This window comes from Typopeltis vanoorti, chromosome 22 (genome assembly GCF_054136105.1).
Source record: "Typopeltis vanoorti isolate ZY-2024b chromosome 22, IOZ_Tvanoo_1.0, whole genome shotgun sequence".
Taxonomy (NCBI): Eukaryota; Metazoa; Arthropoda; class Arachnida; order Uropygi; family Thelyphonidae; genus Typopeltis; species Typopeltis vanoorti.
The window spans coordinates 72437824-72453980 of NC_143570.1; the positions used below are offsets into that span (position 1 = coordinate 72437824).

The 16157-nt window shown below is 35.2% G+C and overlaps 1 protein-coding gene across 4 annotated transcripts in view; it reads left to right on the top strand.

Moving 5' to 3' along the window:
* Sap130 (Sin3A-associated protein 130) overlaps positions 1-16157 on the top strand; it is a 474798-nt gene that overhangs the window by 243039 nt on the left and 215602 nt on the right. For 3 of the 4 annotated variants that reach the window (XM_090411834.1, XM_090411836.1, XM_090411837.1), the window contains one exon: positions 13474-13667. In XM_090411834.1, coding sequence (XP_090267960.1) covers positions 13474-13667 — 194 coding nt within the window. The remainder of the gene's footprint in view (positions 1-13473; positions 13668-16157) is intronic. The other variant, XM_090411835.1, reaches the window with a different exon arrangement.

Consider the following 16157-nt stretch of genomic DNA (forward strand, 5'->3'; position numbering starts at 1 on the left):
CAGCAGTAGAAAATATTAATGAGGAAATTCAGTTAGATGTCAAACCTGAAATATAAAAAGGTAGCTGGAGTAAATGATATTCAACAAGAAATGCTCAAATTGGAGGTTTAAAAGTTTTACAGTGATTACACTGCAAAATTCAGATGGTCTGAACAGAATGTCAGATTTCAGATGATTGGAGTAGAGATTGGAGTACCCATCTCTAAAAAAGGAAATAAAAAAAATTTAAGAATTATATTGGAATTTTCCTACCAACTTTTCCAGGTAAGATTTATGCAAGCAATAATATTTCCGGAATAAAGAACTGGTTAAATGCTGAATGGTGTTTGGTAAGTATTCTGAATTATAAATGGTTAGCTTGCTTATGGCAGATATTTTTATATCTCTTATAGCTTGGTCAGTGGAATTGGAAAATGGACACCAATGTAGTGCATAGACACTAGTGTAGTACAGATATTAATATCACTAAGGAAATCAACATTACTGTTTGGAAAGTCACACTGTAGATAACTGAGTATCAGAGATGTGAATTCATATGGGTTGGAATGATTTTCAGAATCCCTAAAATGATAAAGACAGCAAATGAACGTAACTGAATATGGAATGGAAACCTTAGCTAGAAAAGATCAAGAATAGAGGATTTCTAATTCTAACTTTCTCTGGCATGGAACATCACCCAGATTACTCTTATAGTAGTATGAGTGACACACGCATGCAAAATTTAGACCAATCAGCATGAATAGTGGTTACTGAAGTTGATATTTGAGGTTTAATCAAAAATTTGAGTTTGGATATTGCAAGTGATAATGCACATATATATTTGTGGCAAATGTTGGTGAAGTGAGTGGATTATGTTAATTATTTTTTTTTAATTTCATATTTAATTAATTAATTTTTTTTTGAGGGAGAGTTTTTAACTCCATCATTCTCTGATTATTTTTATTACTATTGTTCATTTTAGTGAATATAGAGGAGAGACATGCATTGAGAAGAAGCCTCTTGGGCATGTTGAACATATGGATAGTACCCATGGTCTGGCAAAGTATGATCTTTTACCCAGATTGGATTATGCATTAGCTGATCAGGAAACTACTTGTTCAATAGATTTTATTTAAGAATAATAAGAGTCTTTATTTGAACCTGAATTATCTTATCCAGACAATTTTCCATTTCTTGTTTCTTTCAGGCTGATTTCTAATTCTTCTTTCATTATTTCCTTTTCATTTTCATTAAATGTTTGCCAGTTATCTTTCTTAAAATATTTGCTGTCCACAATTCTTTCTAAAAATTTAGAAATTCTTCTAATTCAATTCAGTGTTTAATTTTACACTTTCTTTAGTATCTGTACTTAAATGTTTCAAAATTTTATATATATTGAGTCTTATTTTATATAAATCATGTTCTAAATTAGAAACAAATTTGTTCCATTATTCTCTGTCTTTTTCTCTGACTTCTCTTTTAGCTATGGCTCTTATTCTTTTATATTCTATTTCATCTTCTAATCGTTTACTGCTTAACTATTTATGACGTACTTCTTTTTTCATTTTGATTATTTCTTCGATTGTGTTGTCCCTATTGAATTTTTTGGTCTTTCCTAAGCTTTCATTTGCTGCTGTATTTAGTATCATTTTTATATTAAGCCATTCTATTTCTTCATTTCGTTTTATTTTATCCAAATATTGGGTAATTCTTTGTTCATAATAGCCAATTGTATATTTGTGTCATTTAATAATTAGTTTTATAAACAAATGTTTATAAAACTAATTTTATAATTAGTTTATAAAACAAGAACAAAGAGAAATTTTAAATTTCTTTTTGTTCTTGTTATTTGTAGCCATTTAGGTGGTAATCTTAATTTTATTTTTAATGAGAAAGTGGTCATACTTATTTCATATCTTCTGGGAACTCTAGCATCTAAAGAGAACTTAATGTCTTTTCATTTAAGATAAAATAATCTAATATTGATTTCCATTCTCTTGCTGCCCAAATATATTTATGTATGTCTTTATTGTTTATAGAAAGAATTCATTATTTTAAGATTTTTATAAATTACAAAATCTATCAATTTTTTACCATTCCTGTTTAGAGTATATATTCTTATACTATTAATTTTCATGTTTCCTATTCTTGCATTTAAGTCTTCTGCTAATATTACATAGTCCTTTTTATTTATTTCATTATATATATTTTGTAATTGATTATATAATTCAATATTATCTTTGTCTCTTCTCTTCCTTCTTCTTGGGCCATGTAAACCAATTATTGTTAAATAACCACTATCTATTTTTATTGCAGCTTCTATCATTTGTTCATTTCATAATTTATAATATTTTAACTGTTTTGAAAGGGAATTATTAATCCAAATCATAACACCTGCTTGTGCTCTTTGGTCTCTGTTAGCTGCACCATATATTACATTAAAATTTTCTGTTCTCATGGATCCTTTTAATTTCTTTTTTGTTTCAGTGATTACTACTATTTGAAAATTTCTTTCATTTAATATTTGATTTAATTCTATTTCTTTTTACACTATTCATCTTATGTTCCAGTTTGCTATATGTATTATATTTTGTTGTTTCCATTTTCTTTTTACATTTTTCATTCCAGGGTTGTTTTCCATAGATTCATTCAATTCTATTACCTTTCTCTGTTGGCTTAAAAGTAGATTAATGTTCTCCATGTCAGGTGACTAGCCTGGCAATGGATAGTCCAGTGGTAGGACTGCTACCTTAAGGCTTCTGAACTAGCCTTCTTCCAAATTTAAACCCATAGGAGGAATGAAGCATTTATGAGAATGAGATGCCCAAATTTTGGCACTGGATAGTCGGTCATTCCTGTTTTAACTTTGGGTGGTGCTTCATCCTTCTCTTTAAATAATAACTGCTCAAACCTAAAATTGTGCAGATGTAAAAAATAAGTATTGGACCAGGGGATACTGTGATCACTGTCTGCTCCATGCTGACAAGGGCCAGATTTTTCAGGTTAATTGTTGTTGATATAATATAGCTGTTCTTATACTCATATTTGGATTGAACATCCTGTTTGTCCAAAGTATGATCAGAGGCACTCACTCTGAACCTGATAAACATCAGGGAGGAGGATATGGGCGGAGGGGGGTGCTGTTTATCTTTCGTGGTGATAACTAGGAGAAGATTTGTTGATATGGAAGAATGTAATGACTAAACTGCATCTTTTTCAGGACCTTTGCATTCACCTCCGAGATTCTTGTGATGTATAGGATAGGGACTCCCCACACAGTTTCAGGGTACTTGAGAGTTATACATGTATTATTATTATTATCTGACACCTCCAAGGAGTCCAAAGACTCATCGTAGGAGAGTACCTTGAGGTGAAGCTATTCTGTAGTATGATGCACTGGATAGTGTTTCAGTTCTTGTTGGAAATATTGGGAAATGGTGGATGCATGGATATAGCCTGTAGAAAGTTTTTTACCTTGGTATTATTATATGTTAAAGATACCAAGAAATTTTATAGTTGGTTTTAATCCTTTTCCCAAGTAAGCAAAACAAAGTTTTATGCATGAAATATATTCATGTCTGAGCTACTTGTATATGGAGGCTAATGACTTCATATCACTTGCTTTAGCATATATCCCATAATACAAAGCACACCCCTTTTTGGGCATGTATAATGCAATGCATAATGGGAAGGGTCACTACCCAGACCGGTTTCGACCTTTATTGAGGTCTCATCAGTGGGAGCCAGACCTGCCAGAGATACCAAGGTTGAAGTAAGGCAGAAGTCATATATATCTCATATGCATGGTATCTCCCCTGGGTCTGGCTCCCACTAATGAGACCTCAATAAAAGTCGAAACCAGTCTGGGTAGTGAACCTTCCCATTATGCATTGCATTATACATGCCCGAATGGGATTCATATTAAGGCAAGTGATATGAAGTCATTAGTCTCTATATACAAGTAGCTCAGGCGTGAACATATTTCACATGCATAACTTTGTTTTGCTTACTTGGGAAAAGGATTAAAACCAAGTATAAAATTTCTTGGTATCTTTAACGTATGGATATAGGCTGTTGATTTTTTTTAAGACAATTATTAGAGATACTTCACATTCTGGCCAGATGGCAAACACATAATACATGTAGCATACTCAGAAGGAAGGAAGTTTGAGGTTGAATTGAGTAAAATAAGGAGTCTTCAAGGTGTTCTACATAGAAATTAGCCAATGCAGTGATAAAGGGCTTCATATTATGGTTCCTTCGATTTGTTTATAAAGTGGTTTCTGAAATCAAGTAGCCTGAGTGCATGGCAAAGTCAAACCACTTGACTGTGTCTGTAGGGATCTGTGATAAGTTGGAGAATGTCAGCTAGAGATACTCTGGTAAATAAGAACTAGATGTCAAAACTGACCATAATGTTTGTTGGCTGAAGGTTTTTTTATTGTAAGAAATTCTGATGAATTTTTCCCAGAGGTTTGTGTGTGGCCTGTACTAGGAATTTGACCAGGCAGTAGGCGGAGGCATCCATGCAGTCAACTGCTGGTCTGAGTAGGACTCCTTCTTTCTGAATTTGGAGTATGCCATAGAAAAATGGAGTTCTTCCAAAATGGATCTTCATCCCAGCTGATCACTTTGTTGAGTAAAGTTCTGAGTAATCTACTTATAAGTGGTTTGATCTTGTTAGAAGAGAAATTTTCTGTTGTACTCAGTAGTGTCCATGATTACTACAGCTTTTCCTTTGCTTTAGTTAGGGTGAGTTGGTTATGTCTCAAGGATTTTAGGACCTTGATTTCAGCTAGAGATAAGTTTGGGGTGGGGTGGGGAGTTTGGCTATGAGTATTACTGAGGAGACTTCTAATTGGAGTTTATTAGCATCATCACTTGACAGGGTGGTTAAGTTCCTCTCAATGTTATGCAGAAAATCCAGGTATGGAATATTTTTAAGCACTATAGTATAATCATGTCCTTTGATGAGTATTCAAATTTCTGCAGGAGGGAGAGAATGTGCCAGATATGTTGAGAGCCCACATGTTTTTTGCCAGATAGATCTTGGTTGGGTTGTTTTGCACTTGAACAAATGAGTCAAACTTGTGGTTGATGACAAATCTGTTTTTGTTGTAAGAATGTTGGAGAGAACGTCTAGGGAAGGTATGCCTTTGCATTACAGTACTTGGTAGTTAAGCCCCATTTCTAGAAACAGTCTACACTCCAGGAAAGTGGGGTTGACTTGACTGTGAAAGGCTATATATTGTGCATTGATAACACTTTAGAAACCTATAATGCTATTCCTAACACCGAATATGAAGTTAGACAATATCTTTCCTTAAATATCCCGTGACTGTTCCCATCCACTGCTGATATCCTTCCCTTGCAGTTTTTTTCTTATCACCTGCACTGCTTCAAACTGCCAATTTGAAGTTCCACATATATATCTTAACTCCACATAGTTAGCCACTTCCTATGCAAAGGCTGCACAATACAATTAAGATTTGGAGGAGGCAAAGTGGTTGCCTTTATTATGTGCAAATTTTTCTGTTGCTGTAACCAGATCAGACACACTCAAACCATGGATCCTCCTATCATATGCTGGTTTAGATAATTGCCTCCCAAGCTGCATAAATTCTATTTCCTTTCCTTCCAATCTATGCCCCCATATTTGAAATTTTCCATAAAGTTTTTACCTGGTCCTGTGTTCTATGAACTAATTTTCCAATATGTGTCATCTACACCTTCTTTTGCACTTCCTGCCCTTTAGCAACAACTAGTTGTATATTTTGTCCAGTTGGATCTTCTTATCTAGCACCAGATATTTCAGATGCACTGCTTCACTCAGTCCTACCTTCTTGCTGGTTATTGTAATACTTCTGCTATCATTGGCAGTACTGTCCAGTCCCCAATCCTGTTCTCTCTATTCTCTCTGAAAACACAGCAACCTTTATATCCTATCTCTGTAAGATTCTTTCTCCACAGTTAGACTAGGCTATTAATTTTTGGCCAAGTCTAACTGATGCCAAAAATCCCTTACTATTGTTACTGATGTTTCTGGCTTCTAGTATACTTGCATTGCGGTATCACCATTGAGTCCATACAGGTATCCTTGAATCTTTTAATGACCATCCCATTTGAGATCTGAGAAACTTCATTCAGCATTCCTTGATCTTTCTCTCATTCTTACACTTGGTCATCTCAGGTGAGTCTGTAGCATGCTCATTTGTGTTCACTGCTCCCAGTTTCCCTGATTTTGCACTTCCATTCTCTTACTAAATGAAACATGCTTTAGATGACTGTGTTAGATCCCAAATGGAGAGCTTTACAAGTAAATTCTTTATTCAGGATTTAACATGATATTTACTACTAATTAAGGAGATATCTGCAAATCGGCTAATAATTATGAAGTATTATTTTATGTTATGTAATAATGTGTAGTCCATATGTGCCATATAATGAGAGTTACTCTTGCATAACATAACTGAAATGAGAAGCAGAGAAATTTGTGTCAAAATAGTAAGAATTGTGTAAGGGAATTGTTAAGTTATTTGTAATTCTCATTAAGCTGTCTAGTACATTATGAAATTCTGAGAAAAATTATAAGTAGTAATCCAGAATAATCGCGTATAATCTGTCGAGCGTAGCGATGGAAACTATACCTACACGGAAAATGACGTCAGAATGGCTATACCTGGAATAATGTAACCTAACTGATTAGGGAGAGTGTAGGATCACCCAAGGGGCATGAACGATGGGGTTCGTGGGTGAAAACCACATCGAATAGAGGGCACCCAAAAAGGGTGAATAAAAGACGAAGCGCGCCATTTTACAGGGCTTTTCCTTTCAGTTCCTGGATTCGAGTTTTAGGAGGTTTGTCAGGGGGAGTCGTGAGAGAGCGGTGGATCAACTACAGTGATGATGGATGGCGGGTTCTTTTCTTGAGAATGCTTGAAGATTTCCAAGCGGAGCTGATCGCAATATGACAGCCTATGCGGAATCGAACCCTAGCAGAATGTCCCATCGGAGAAAGTTTCCTGCAGAGCGATAGACAGCACATCACAGTCAGAAACGATTAAAAGAAAAGCGTAGTGCATCGCCAGGTGCAAAGACAGCCGAAGAATATACAGTAAGGTAACCCAGATCTACATGAGATGGTGGCATGAAATCTGAAAGGATCTGGTAATGTAAAGATTCTCATTCTATGTTAAAAATCGCTTAGAAGAACAAGAAATTTGTGTAAATTAAAAGACACTAGTAGAGAACTTTTAAGTGAGAATTGATTGAATTAATTGAGACCCTGTGGAACAAACAAGAATTGTTGTTTTACAAACAAGAAATTTAGAAATAAGATAGTTATTGGTAGAGTATTAATGAAAGTGTTCAATGCGTGTTCTGTGAATGACTTGTGAAAGGAATTATATCCTAGTAGTATTATGCTTGCACTTAATCTTATCCTTTCTTAATTGAAGGATTTAGCATACTCAGATTCATTGTGATTTAGTATAAGCCTTAACTTAGAGTAAATTTTGATCCATTGAATAATTGAATTTTCTTAACTGTAAATGTTTTTATGTTTTTCCAATAAACATGTTTTGTACCTTATACCTGAGTTTATGCCTGATTACGAATTCAAACCACCACTTATGAAATAGAACCTTTTGGTGGGAAGGAATTTAGATATAAGTGCTTAAGTGAGATTCGAGTCACAACTGCTAACTGAATCTGCACAGCGCTAGCGTGAGATTAATTATTGTGTGTATCCCTTTTGAATTTAGAATTATATCCCTGAACAAGAGTCTCCTCTGTTATAGGATGTTGGCTGGCGCAGCATAATATAAATTTTGCCAATATCCGAAGAGGAGATAAATCTGAATTAATATTTTAAGGGAAAGACAGTAGATTAGAAGGAGGGCTATTTGGAGGTGGAACAAGATATAATATAGGGTAAACATATACGTAACGAAATATATAACAACTGACTCCAAATCCATTCAAGCCATCTACTTTTTTTGTAATGTCATACATTATGAAAAAGGTCACTACTAGACTGGTTTAGACTTTTGTTGAGGTTCCATCATTGACTAGACTTATGGAGATGACTCTGTATATATATAAATAATACTGAGACTGTGTTTTTGTTACAAGAGGATTAAAATAGGTTGATGCTTTGGGCTGAAGAATGGGAATGTCATACTTTCATATATAGTTAGCAGTAACCATATTACATTTGGCTGTTGGGAAGAGCAGAAAGTTGTGCACAATAGACATCTGTTGCATGGCTGGAATTTTGGTTTTGAGCATGTATATAACATGCTAAATCATTTTGCTCAAGCTTCTTTGGCATACTTGTTGGAGAATCTTAACTTTGATAGTAGCCAAGGATTTTGAGTTGAAGACCTTCATTCCAGTTAAAATTATTCATTTGATTCATTTATACAAGAAGTTGTGATAATGAGAATGGAAACAGGAATTACTCCATGAGGAAGTCATGAAGATCATCCCATTTGGCACTGTAATGCCAAAGGACACATGCAGCTGAGATGGGCTGACTGAAACACATTTTGCAATAAAGAAAATGTGGACAAAGTTATGATCACATTAATCAAAGGAAGAAGCGCTGGTTAAAGAAAAGTCAATGGTTTTGAGGGAGGTTAGTCTGGATGATCATTTATTTTGATGGATAGATAAACAGATTGTGTTTGGTCATTTACCAAGTGCCTAGCAAATGCCTCGTCATCTTGGCCAGTTTGATTAATGAAAATTTAGATAGGGAGCCAGTGATAGTTGTAGGTGTTAAAAGTTCCAGAAAGATGATTTTTCTGTTAGGGTATTTTTATTATAGAAAATCATTCTTTAGTGATATAGTATCACAGAAATCATAGTGGTTATCATAATTAGGAGAGCACAGTAGTTTTAAAGTTGCATTAAAGTTTTTGTATAAGGTTGCAAAAATCTTATACAAATCACAAATCTGCCCACCCATTGAATAATGCTCTGACATATGGGGGTGGGGCCCCAAAAGCTTTTTCAAAAGGCTTGACTCAATACAGAGGAGAACAATCAAACATTAATGACCCATTTCTTACCAACTCACCTCCCTCCCCCACTTTCGCACAGACGATTGGTCTCTGCACTATGTGTATTCTACAAATATTTCCATGGAAAATGTTATCTGAAATAGCATCAATAATTCCCCCACTTAGTACTAAGCTTGTTGGAACATGTGCAGCTGCTGCTCAACATCCCTTCACAGTGCACCTTGAAACCCACACAACAAGTTTCTCCTCCTCTTCATCCCTACAACTGCTGTACTGTGGAACAGTCTTCTCCTGATGCATTTCCCAAGGAATACAATATACAGACATTTTAAATCAAATGTGAACAGGTACCTTCTTTCCCAACCCACCACCTACCCATACATGGTACTAATGTACTATAGGTTGATCAACCAACCTCTCGTGTATGGGCTCAACATAAAAAAATAAATAAATTAAAAATTAAAATAACAGGTTGAGTTTGTATGACCAGGTGGTGGCATGTATCATTGTTGATAAGAGTTACAGATGTTAGTGATGGTAATAAACTATACATCCACATGAAGTACTTTGAAATAAAGTTATTATAGTAATGAATTCAATGTGAGAGTCTTTGTGAATTCTGAATTTAAAAATATATCTGTTCAACTTCAATGACATAGTTGATTGTGCTGTAGTGACATAAGTCATAAACATTAATATGCACAGGACTCCATGAATGCTCACTGAAAATTGTTATACTTGACAGTAAATAACAAAACAGAATTTGAACGGGCAAAAAGCAGGAAACTTGCAGTCTGCTCAAATGGCAGTCGTGCCTTTTGGTCTCTTGCCAAAGCAATTGGTCATAACTTTTACCCTACACTATTCCCACCTGTATCATACCCAGACCACTCATCGTCATCCACAGAAAAAGGTAATCTCCTGGCTTCACACTTTGCCTCCAATGCACCCATAACGGATAATGGCAAATGCTCTCTATATCCTTTTGCCAGAAAGAGATCAGAAACCTATTGTCTAAATTAGACAGAAAAATCTCCTGATCCTGATTTCATTCTTCCAATTGTCCTGAAGGTCTGTGCACCAGAACTGACTCCTATGCCACCTGTACATACTTTCTTACTCCACTGGTATATACAGCAATCCCTCGATTAATGTGCCTAATGCATTCTTTAAAACAGGCACATTAATCGAAAACGCACTAATCAAATATATTAACCTATGGGGAAAAAGTATAATTCGTTCCTCAAATTTCTTTTTTCACCCATAATTTTTTTTTTTTTATTAAAGAATTAGGGTAAGTCTCAGGGTCTAGTTAAAGGAAAACCATGAAGCTGAAAGACAATAAAATATATTCAAAATATAAATTTATTATTCCACTTCTTAACAAAGAATTGGGATGACATAGTTTGGTCTTTTTTCTGTTTCTTTTTTTCATACAATCGATGGTATGGCCCTATTGCTTTTTCTACTCTTCTGCAAATTTTACTACCTCTCTCATCATCAGGATCAGTCTCTAAGCATTGCTGCTTAAAAACTTTGATTGTACAAAAAATATTTCCAAATTATCTTTGTGCTTGTCAGTGATTAAATTTTATTTATATTCTTCAGTATCTTCTCGCTGTGCATCTAAATTGAGCAGGCCGGAATCACTCAATTTCTCAGAATGAGATTTAATTAACTTAGATTCATTTGAAAAGCCCTCTGAAATCATTTCTGCAATGTGTAAGGATGTGCTTCCAAATGGCTTTCATATTGCTAGCAGTAAATTCATTCGACTTTGCGACTTTATAACCAGGCTGAGATTCCTCCGATTTGGCCAGAAAAGTCGTGGAAGGCATTCAATTCCCAAAAAGCCCAGTTTCATTGATATTAAATATTTGTTAGTCACAATAGTCTCCCTCGTCCCTCCCCTTGCACAATTTTCTTCAAAATCTCTGGGTAATTTGCGGCCACCTCCTTAGGATTAGAACATTATGTATGCTATTTCTCTTTTTGAAACGCTCAAACCACCCAGTACTAGCGTGAAATTCTTACTCTTTTCCATCATTGATAGCCCTTTTTTTCAAGGTTGGAAAAAAACACTTAATGCTTTTGATTTAATAAGTTCAGTGCTTAGCGGGATCCGATTTTGGTTACGATCTTCGATCCATGTAGAAAGAAGTCTCTCTAATTCAATCATTTATAATACTTTGATTTCGAGTGCATACATGATGAACTTGAATCAAGCTTACCTTTCTCTTTGCATTCAGCAACTTTACTTAAAATTGCTCTTATAGTTCATTCAACCATTTTTGTGTTCTTGTCCTATCTTTGCTCTGAACTCGACTTGTTAATTTTCTTTATTATTTCAAGTTTTTCTTCCCACTTTTTTGCTCACTAATTTTTTTACTCATGAAAGGTTGTGAAAATACTTAAAAATAACAAAAAAGGAATGAAAGCAATTGCAAAGGAGGCACAAGATATGATCAGCAAAATGCTATGTAATTAGCAGACAGCGTAAATTTTGGCGGTAAATTTGGAAATAGTGGAGTATGCCATTAAAAAATAACTTTGTAAAATGTTTTAAATCGGTAACTAAATTATTTCATCCTATTGAGTAACTTTTTAAAATAGTTATCCATAAAAAAAATTTATAGATAGAAAATTTTTTAAATCTGAAACATTTATTTTTAAGATGTATATCGGCGCACTAATCGAATTTGGGTATAGAAACAAAATGACACACTAATCGGGGGCTCATTAATCGAGGAAGGCTTACTAATCAAACTTCCATCATTTGGACTATCTCAGGACTTCTGCAGTTGAATTACCAGCTTTCTGTCTGGATGCACACTATGTGTGATGGTAGATGGTTCCCTATCCTCTCACCATTCAACCAATGCTGGGGTTCTGTTCTCTCACCAACCATCTTCCTTCTGTATATCAGTGACCTACTTCAGTTGACCTCCAACTCAATACACAGTTTTGCAGATGACAGCACATTGCACTCCTCCCTTTCATTTGATAAACCTTACTTATGCAACTCACTTCAACCTACAGAACATCAACCATCACTGCCCTCAATTCTGACCTCCAAGCCATCCTTCAGTGGGGCTCAGATAACCTTGTCAACATCAATGCTAGTAAAACTCAGTTCTGTCTTAGAAGAACCATTTTCCTCCAGCATTGTTTTTGATAATACTCAAATTTTCAGACAAGATGAGATTTCTCTTCTTGGAATTACCCTGACATCAGGCCTCAACACATCACAACCATTGCATCCTCAGCTTCCAAAAGAACTAAGATTTCTCTTTCGCTCAAGATGTTACTTCACCTCTAAACATCTGTTAACCTTATGCAAGTCACAAATCCATCCAGCTACCGAATACTGCTCTCACATTTGGAGTGGGACTCCTTACTTTCTCAAAACTCATTTCTTTAGGCAGTCACTAGTCTTCATAAACTGTTTTGTTTCTGCATGATCTTGTAGGATATCTGCTATTTAGTGATATCAGATGATCTTATTATTATTATTATTATATGGACACCTCCATGGAGTCTGAAGACTCATCATGGGAGACCCAATCTATCCACACAATCTATCATATGATAAATGATAGATTGATAAATGACCCATCTCTTATCAACTCATTCTCCTTACTTTCACATAGATGTTTGGGCTCTGCAATTTGTGTATTCTACAAATATTTCCATGACAAATGTTCATCTGAAGTAGCATTAAAAATTCCTCCACTCAGTACTAAGCCCATTGGAACACATACAGCTGCCGCCCAACATCCTTTCACAGTCCACCTTGAAGCCTACAGAACAAGTTTCTTTTCTTCCTCCTTCATCCCTGCTACTACTGCTGTACTGTGGAACAGTCTTCCCCCTGATCTATTTCCCAAGGAATGCAATATATAGACTTTTAAATCAAATGCCAAAACAAGTTTCTTCTTTTCCAACCCACTATCCATATATGATATTAACGTACTATAGGTTGATCAACCAACCTCTCATGTATGGGGCCCAACATAAAAAAAATAAACAATGTTTTATTAAGGAAGTTAATTGTTTTAATTAAGTTTTAAAAATAATTGCACTGTTACATAAGTTATTTGTATGAGGGTGTGCTAAAAAGTTGTGATAATCACCATGAAGGAATTAAGATAGAACCATGTAACTTGCACATTATTCTACATATTCCACATGAAGTGTTATACACTTGTTATAATGCTGCTGCATCATTTGCAATCCCTCTGAGAAAAACGTCTTTCCCTTGTTGCACAAATTGGTCTATTTTTGTTTCTCAGAACTTTTCAGCCCCCCCCCCTCCATTCATTGTGTCATTTAAACATGCATATTGCCTTAATACACTATTTCAAATGCTTATACTCTGTGTCTATACTATACTACTTCTTTAATTTGCATTGTCATGAAATTATGTCATAATTATGACATAAATGTAATAATTGTTCTCCTTTCTTAGCAGTGCTACACCTGTTCGATTTGCTTCACTTTCCAAAACTTCTGGGACGTCTTATGCAGTTCCACCAACTACCTACTATTATGAACCCTATTCTGTACAGGGTGCAATTGCCATGCATCCATATCCTGGAACTGCATCAGCTCAGAGTTTTACTGCTGCTATTCCATCAGCAGCTAACCTTAGACCTGGAATTTGTAAGTAAAATTAAAGTAAGGTTAATTTTCATTTTTTTTAGTGAACAAGTATTTAATAAGTCAACCAAATCATTCATGAAATATAAATATTCATGTATTTTTAAAAGGGAACTTAATACACTCACTGCTTAAAATATTGATAAATTATAGTAAACCTTTTGCAATGACAAGGTTGATCTTGTTGAATCATTGATGAAACTCACCCACGAATTTTTGGACATTTATTTTTTAAGGTGAACTTTTTAAATGGGAGATGAATATCATCACCCAGTGTGAGATCACTGCTCAGCTTATTGGAGGTTGGAGGCTTGAAAAGTTTCATGTTTGGTCTCTAGAGCAGGCTTTCGGAACTATGTAAAAATAAATTTTAAAAAAATGTGTGCGTGCATATCATTCAGTTTTGTGATATGCACCCCCAAGGGGTGTTCAGGTTTCTATGACAGCACTACATGATTAAGTTTACGTTATTATTAATCTCCTGTCAGAGTTTTCCTCCAAATCAATCTATTAATTGGAAGTATTCTGATATTGTCATATCTAACATTCCATACTTCTAAGGCACTTCTGAAAGCTTTTTAATCTGTTGTTCATTTAGTGACATGAGAAAGGAAGGGGAGAAACTAAGGCCAGATAATCTAGTGAACCCCATTCTAGAGACTTAACATGATATATTCCAAGCTACTTCAAATCTGTAAACAGTGGTGTTCTCACACCATATGGCAAAATTGTCAATCACCTAAAGACATACAAGGACAAGAGACACTGGCATTAACAGGAAAGTCTGAAAAGAGAACACCATCCACTGTTACATATATTGCTCTCTGTGATGTTACATTTATTCCATATATCATTTTGAAGAGCTTTCTTATCAACTTAATAAATGCATTTTCGAGATCTGTAAATGCAGATCCTTTTTATATTCTTATATTCCCATTATTTCCCAACCATTTGTTTAATGTAAAAATCTCATTGTGACAATACATATTGGACAAAAGTTAAGCTTCTCTTAACAGATTTTCTTAGCCTCATCTCAAATATTTGCATAAATAAATGATACCTGGAACACTATTGGTAAATTCCTCTGTAGGTCTCACATTCAGTTTTTAAGATGGACATTATACACCCTTAGTCCAAAAAGAAACCGAACTTTTGATAGAAAACAAAACACAAGCCAGTTATAATTATTCAAATAATTTATTTCAATCAATATACTCTCCCTCATCTTCGATACAGCGTCCGGCACAGTCAATTAATTCATTAAATGAGTTTTTTATATTGATTTTTGCGATATTATTGAGGGTCGTGGTTACTGCCGCTTGATCGTTTTTAGTGGCATCGTATCGGGGTAAGAGAAAGAAGTCACAGGGTGCTAAATCAGGTGAATACGGCAAGTGATCCAACACACAAACTTGGTTTTTGCTCAAGAATTGTCTCACAATGTTCGAACGATGAGATGGTGCATTATCGTGCAGAAGTGACCAGCTGCCTGCATCACGATATTCATGAATTCTCGCTATCAATCGCTTCAAAACTTCAAGATAAAACTCACCATTGACCGTTTGGCCAGGTGGAAGGAATGCTTTGTGGATAATGCCCTTGGAATCATAGAACCAAATCAGCATTGTCTTTACTTTTGACTTCTCCAAGCGACTTTATTTTGGATGCCCCTCTTCTGGTGGTCTCCACTCAGCACTCTGGTGCTTTGTTTCAGGCTCATACTCAAAACACCACGTTTCGTCACCAGTAACGATTGTTTCAAGGAAGTTTGAGTCCTTACGAGCAGTTTTAATGAGGTCCTTGCAGTGTTGTTCAATTCAACACATTTTTTGGTCATCGGTCAACTTGTGGGGAACAAATCGCGAATTCAATTTACGAAGGCCTAAGCTCTTGGTCAAAATGCTGTGCACAGTTGATTTTGGAATCCCTAATTCATCTACAGTCAATCTCACGGATGATTTTGGATTTTCTTTGATGAAATCACGCACTTTTTGGATGTTAACCTCAGTCCAGTTTTTGGACAGCCAGGCTTTTCGTCATCCTCAAGCGTCTCACGACCACTTTGAAATTGCTTAAACCACTTGTAAACTTGAGTACAGGATAAGCATTCATCAATGCATGCTTTTTGAAGCATTTGATACGTTTCGGTAAAATGTTTACGAAGTTTAACACAAAAGTCAATTGCAGCTCTCTGTTTGAAACTCATTTTCCAACTATTCGTCAAAGCACACTGTCACTCTTGGCACTCTAACTCGGCTTCTAATGAAACAAATGTCATAAACAGTTGATACAACACTAATGAAGGTTGCTGCTTTCGACAACAAAAAGATACAACAGGTGGCGCCATTAGTTTCTTCTGTTTTCGAAAAGTTCGGTTTCTTTTTGGATAGAGGGTGTAAGTGCTCTAATCTAGTCATCCAAAATTCAACTTTATGAATTACACAGTAGCCACTGTAAAATTTTTATTCCTCGCTTTATTGCTGTCTTTTCAAA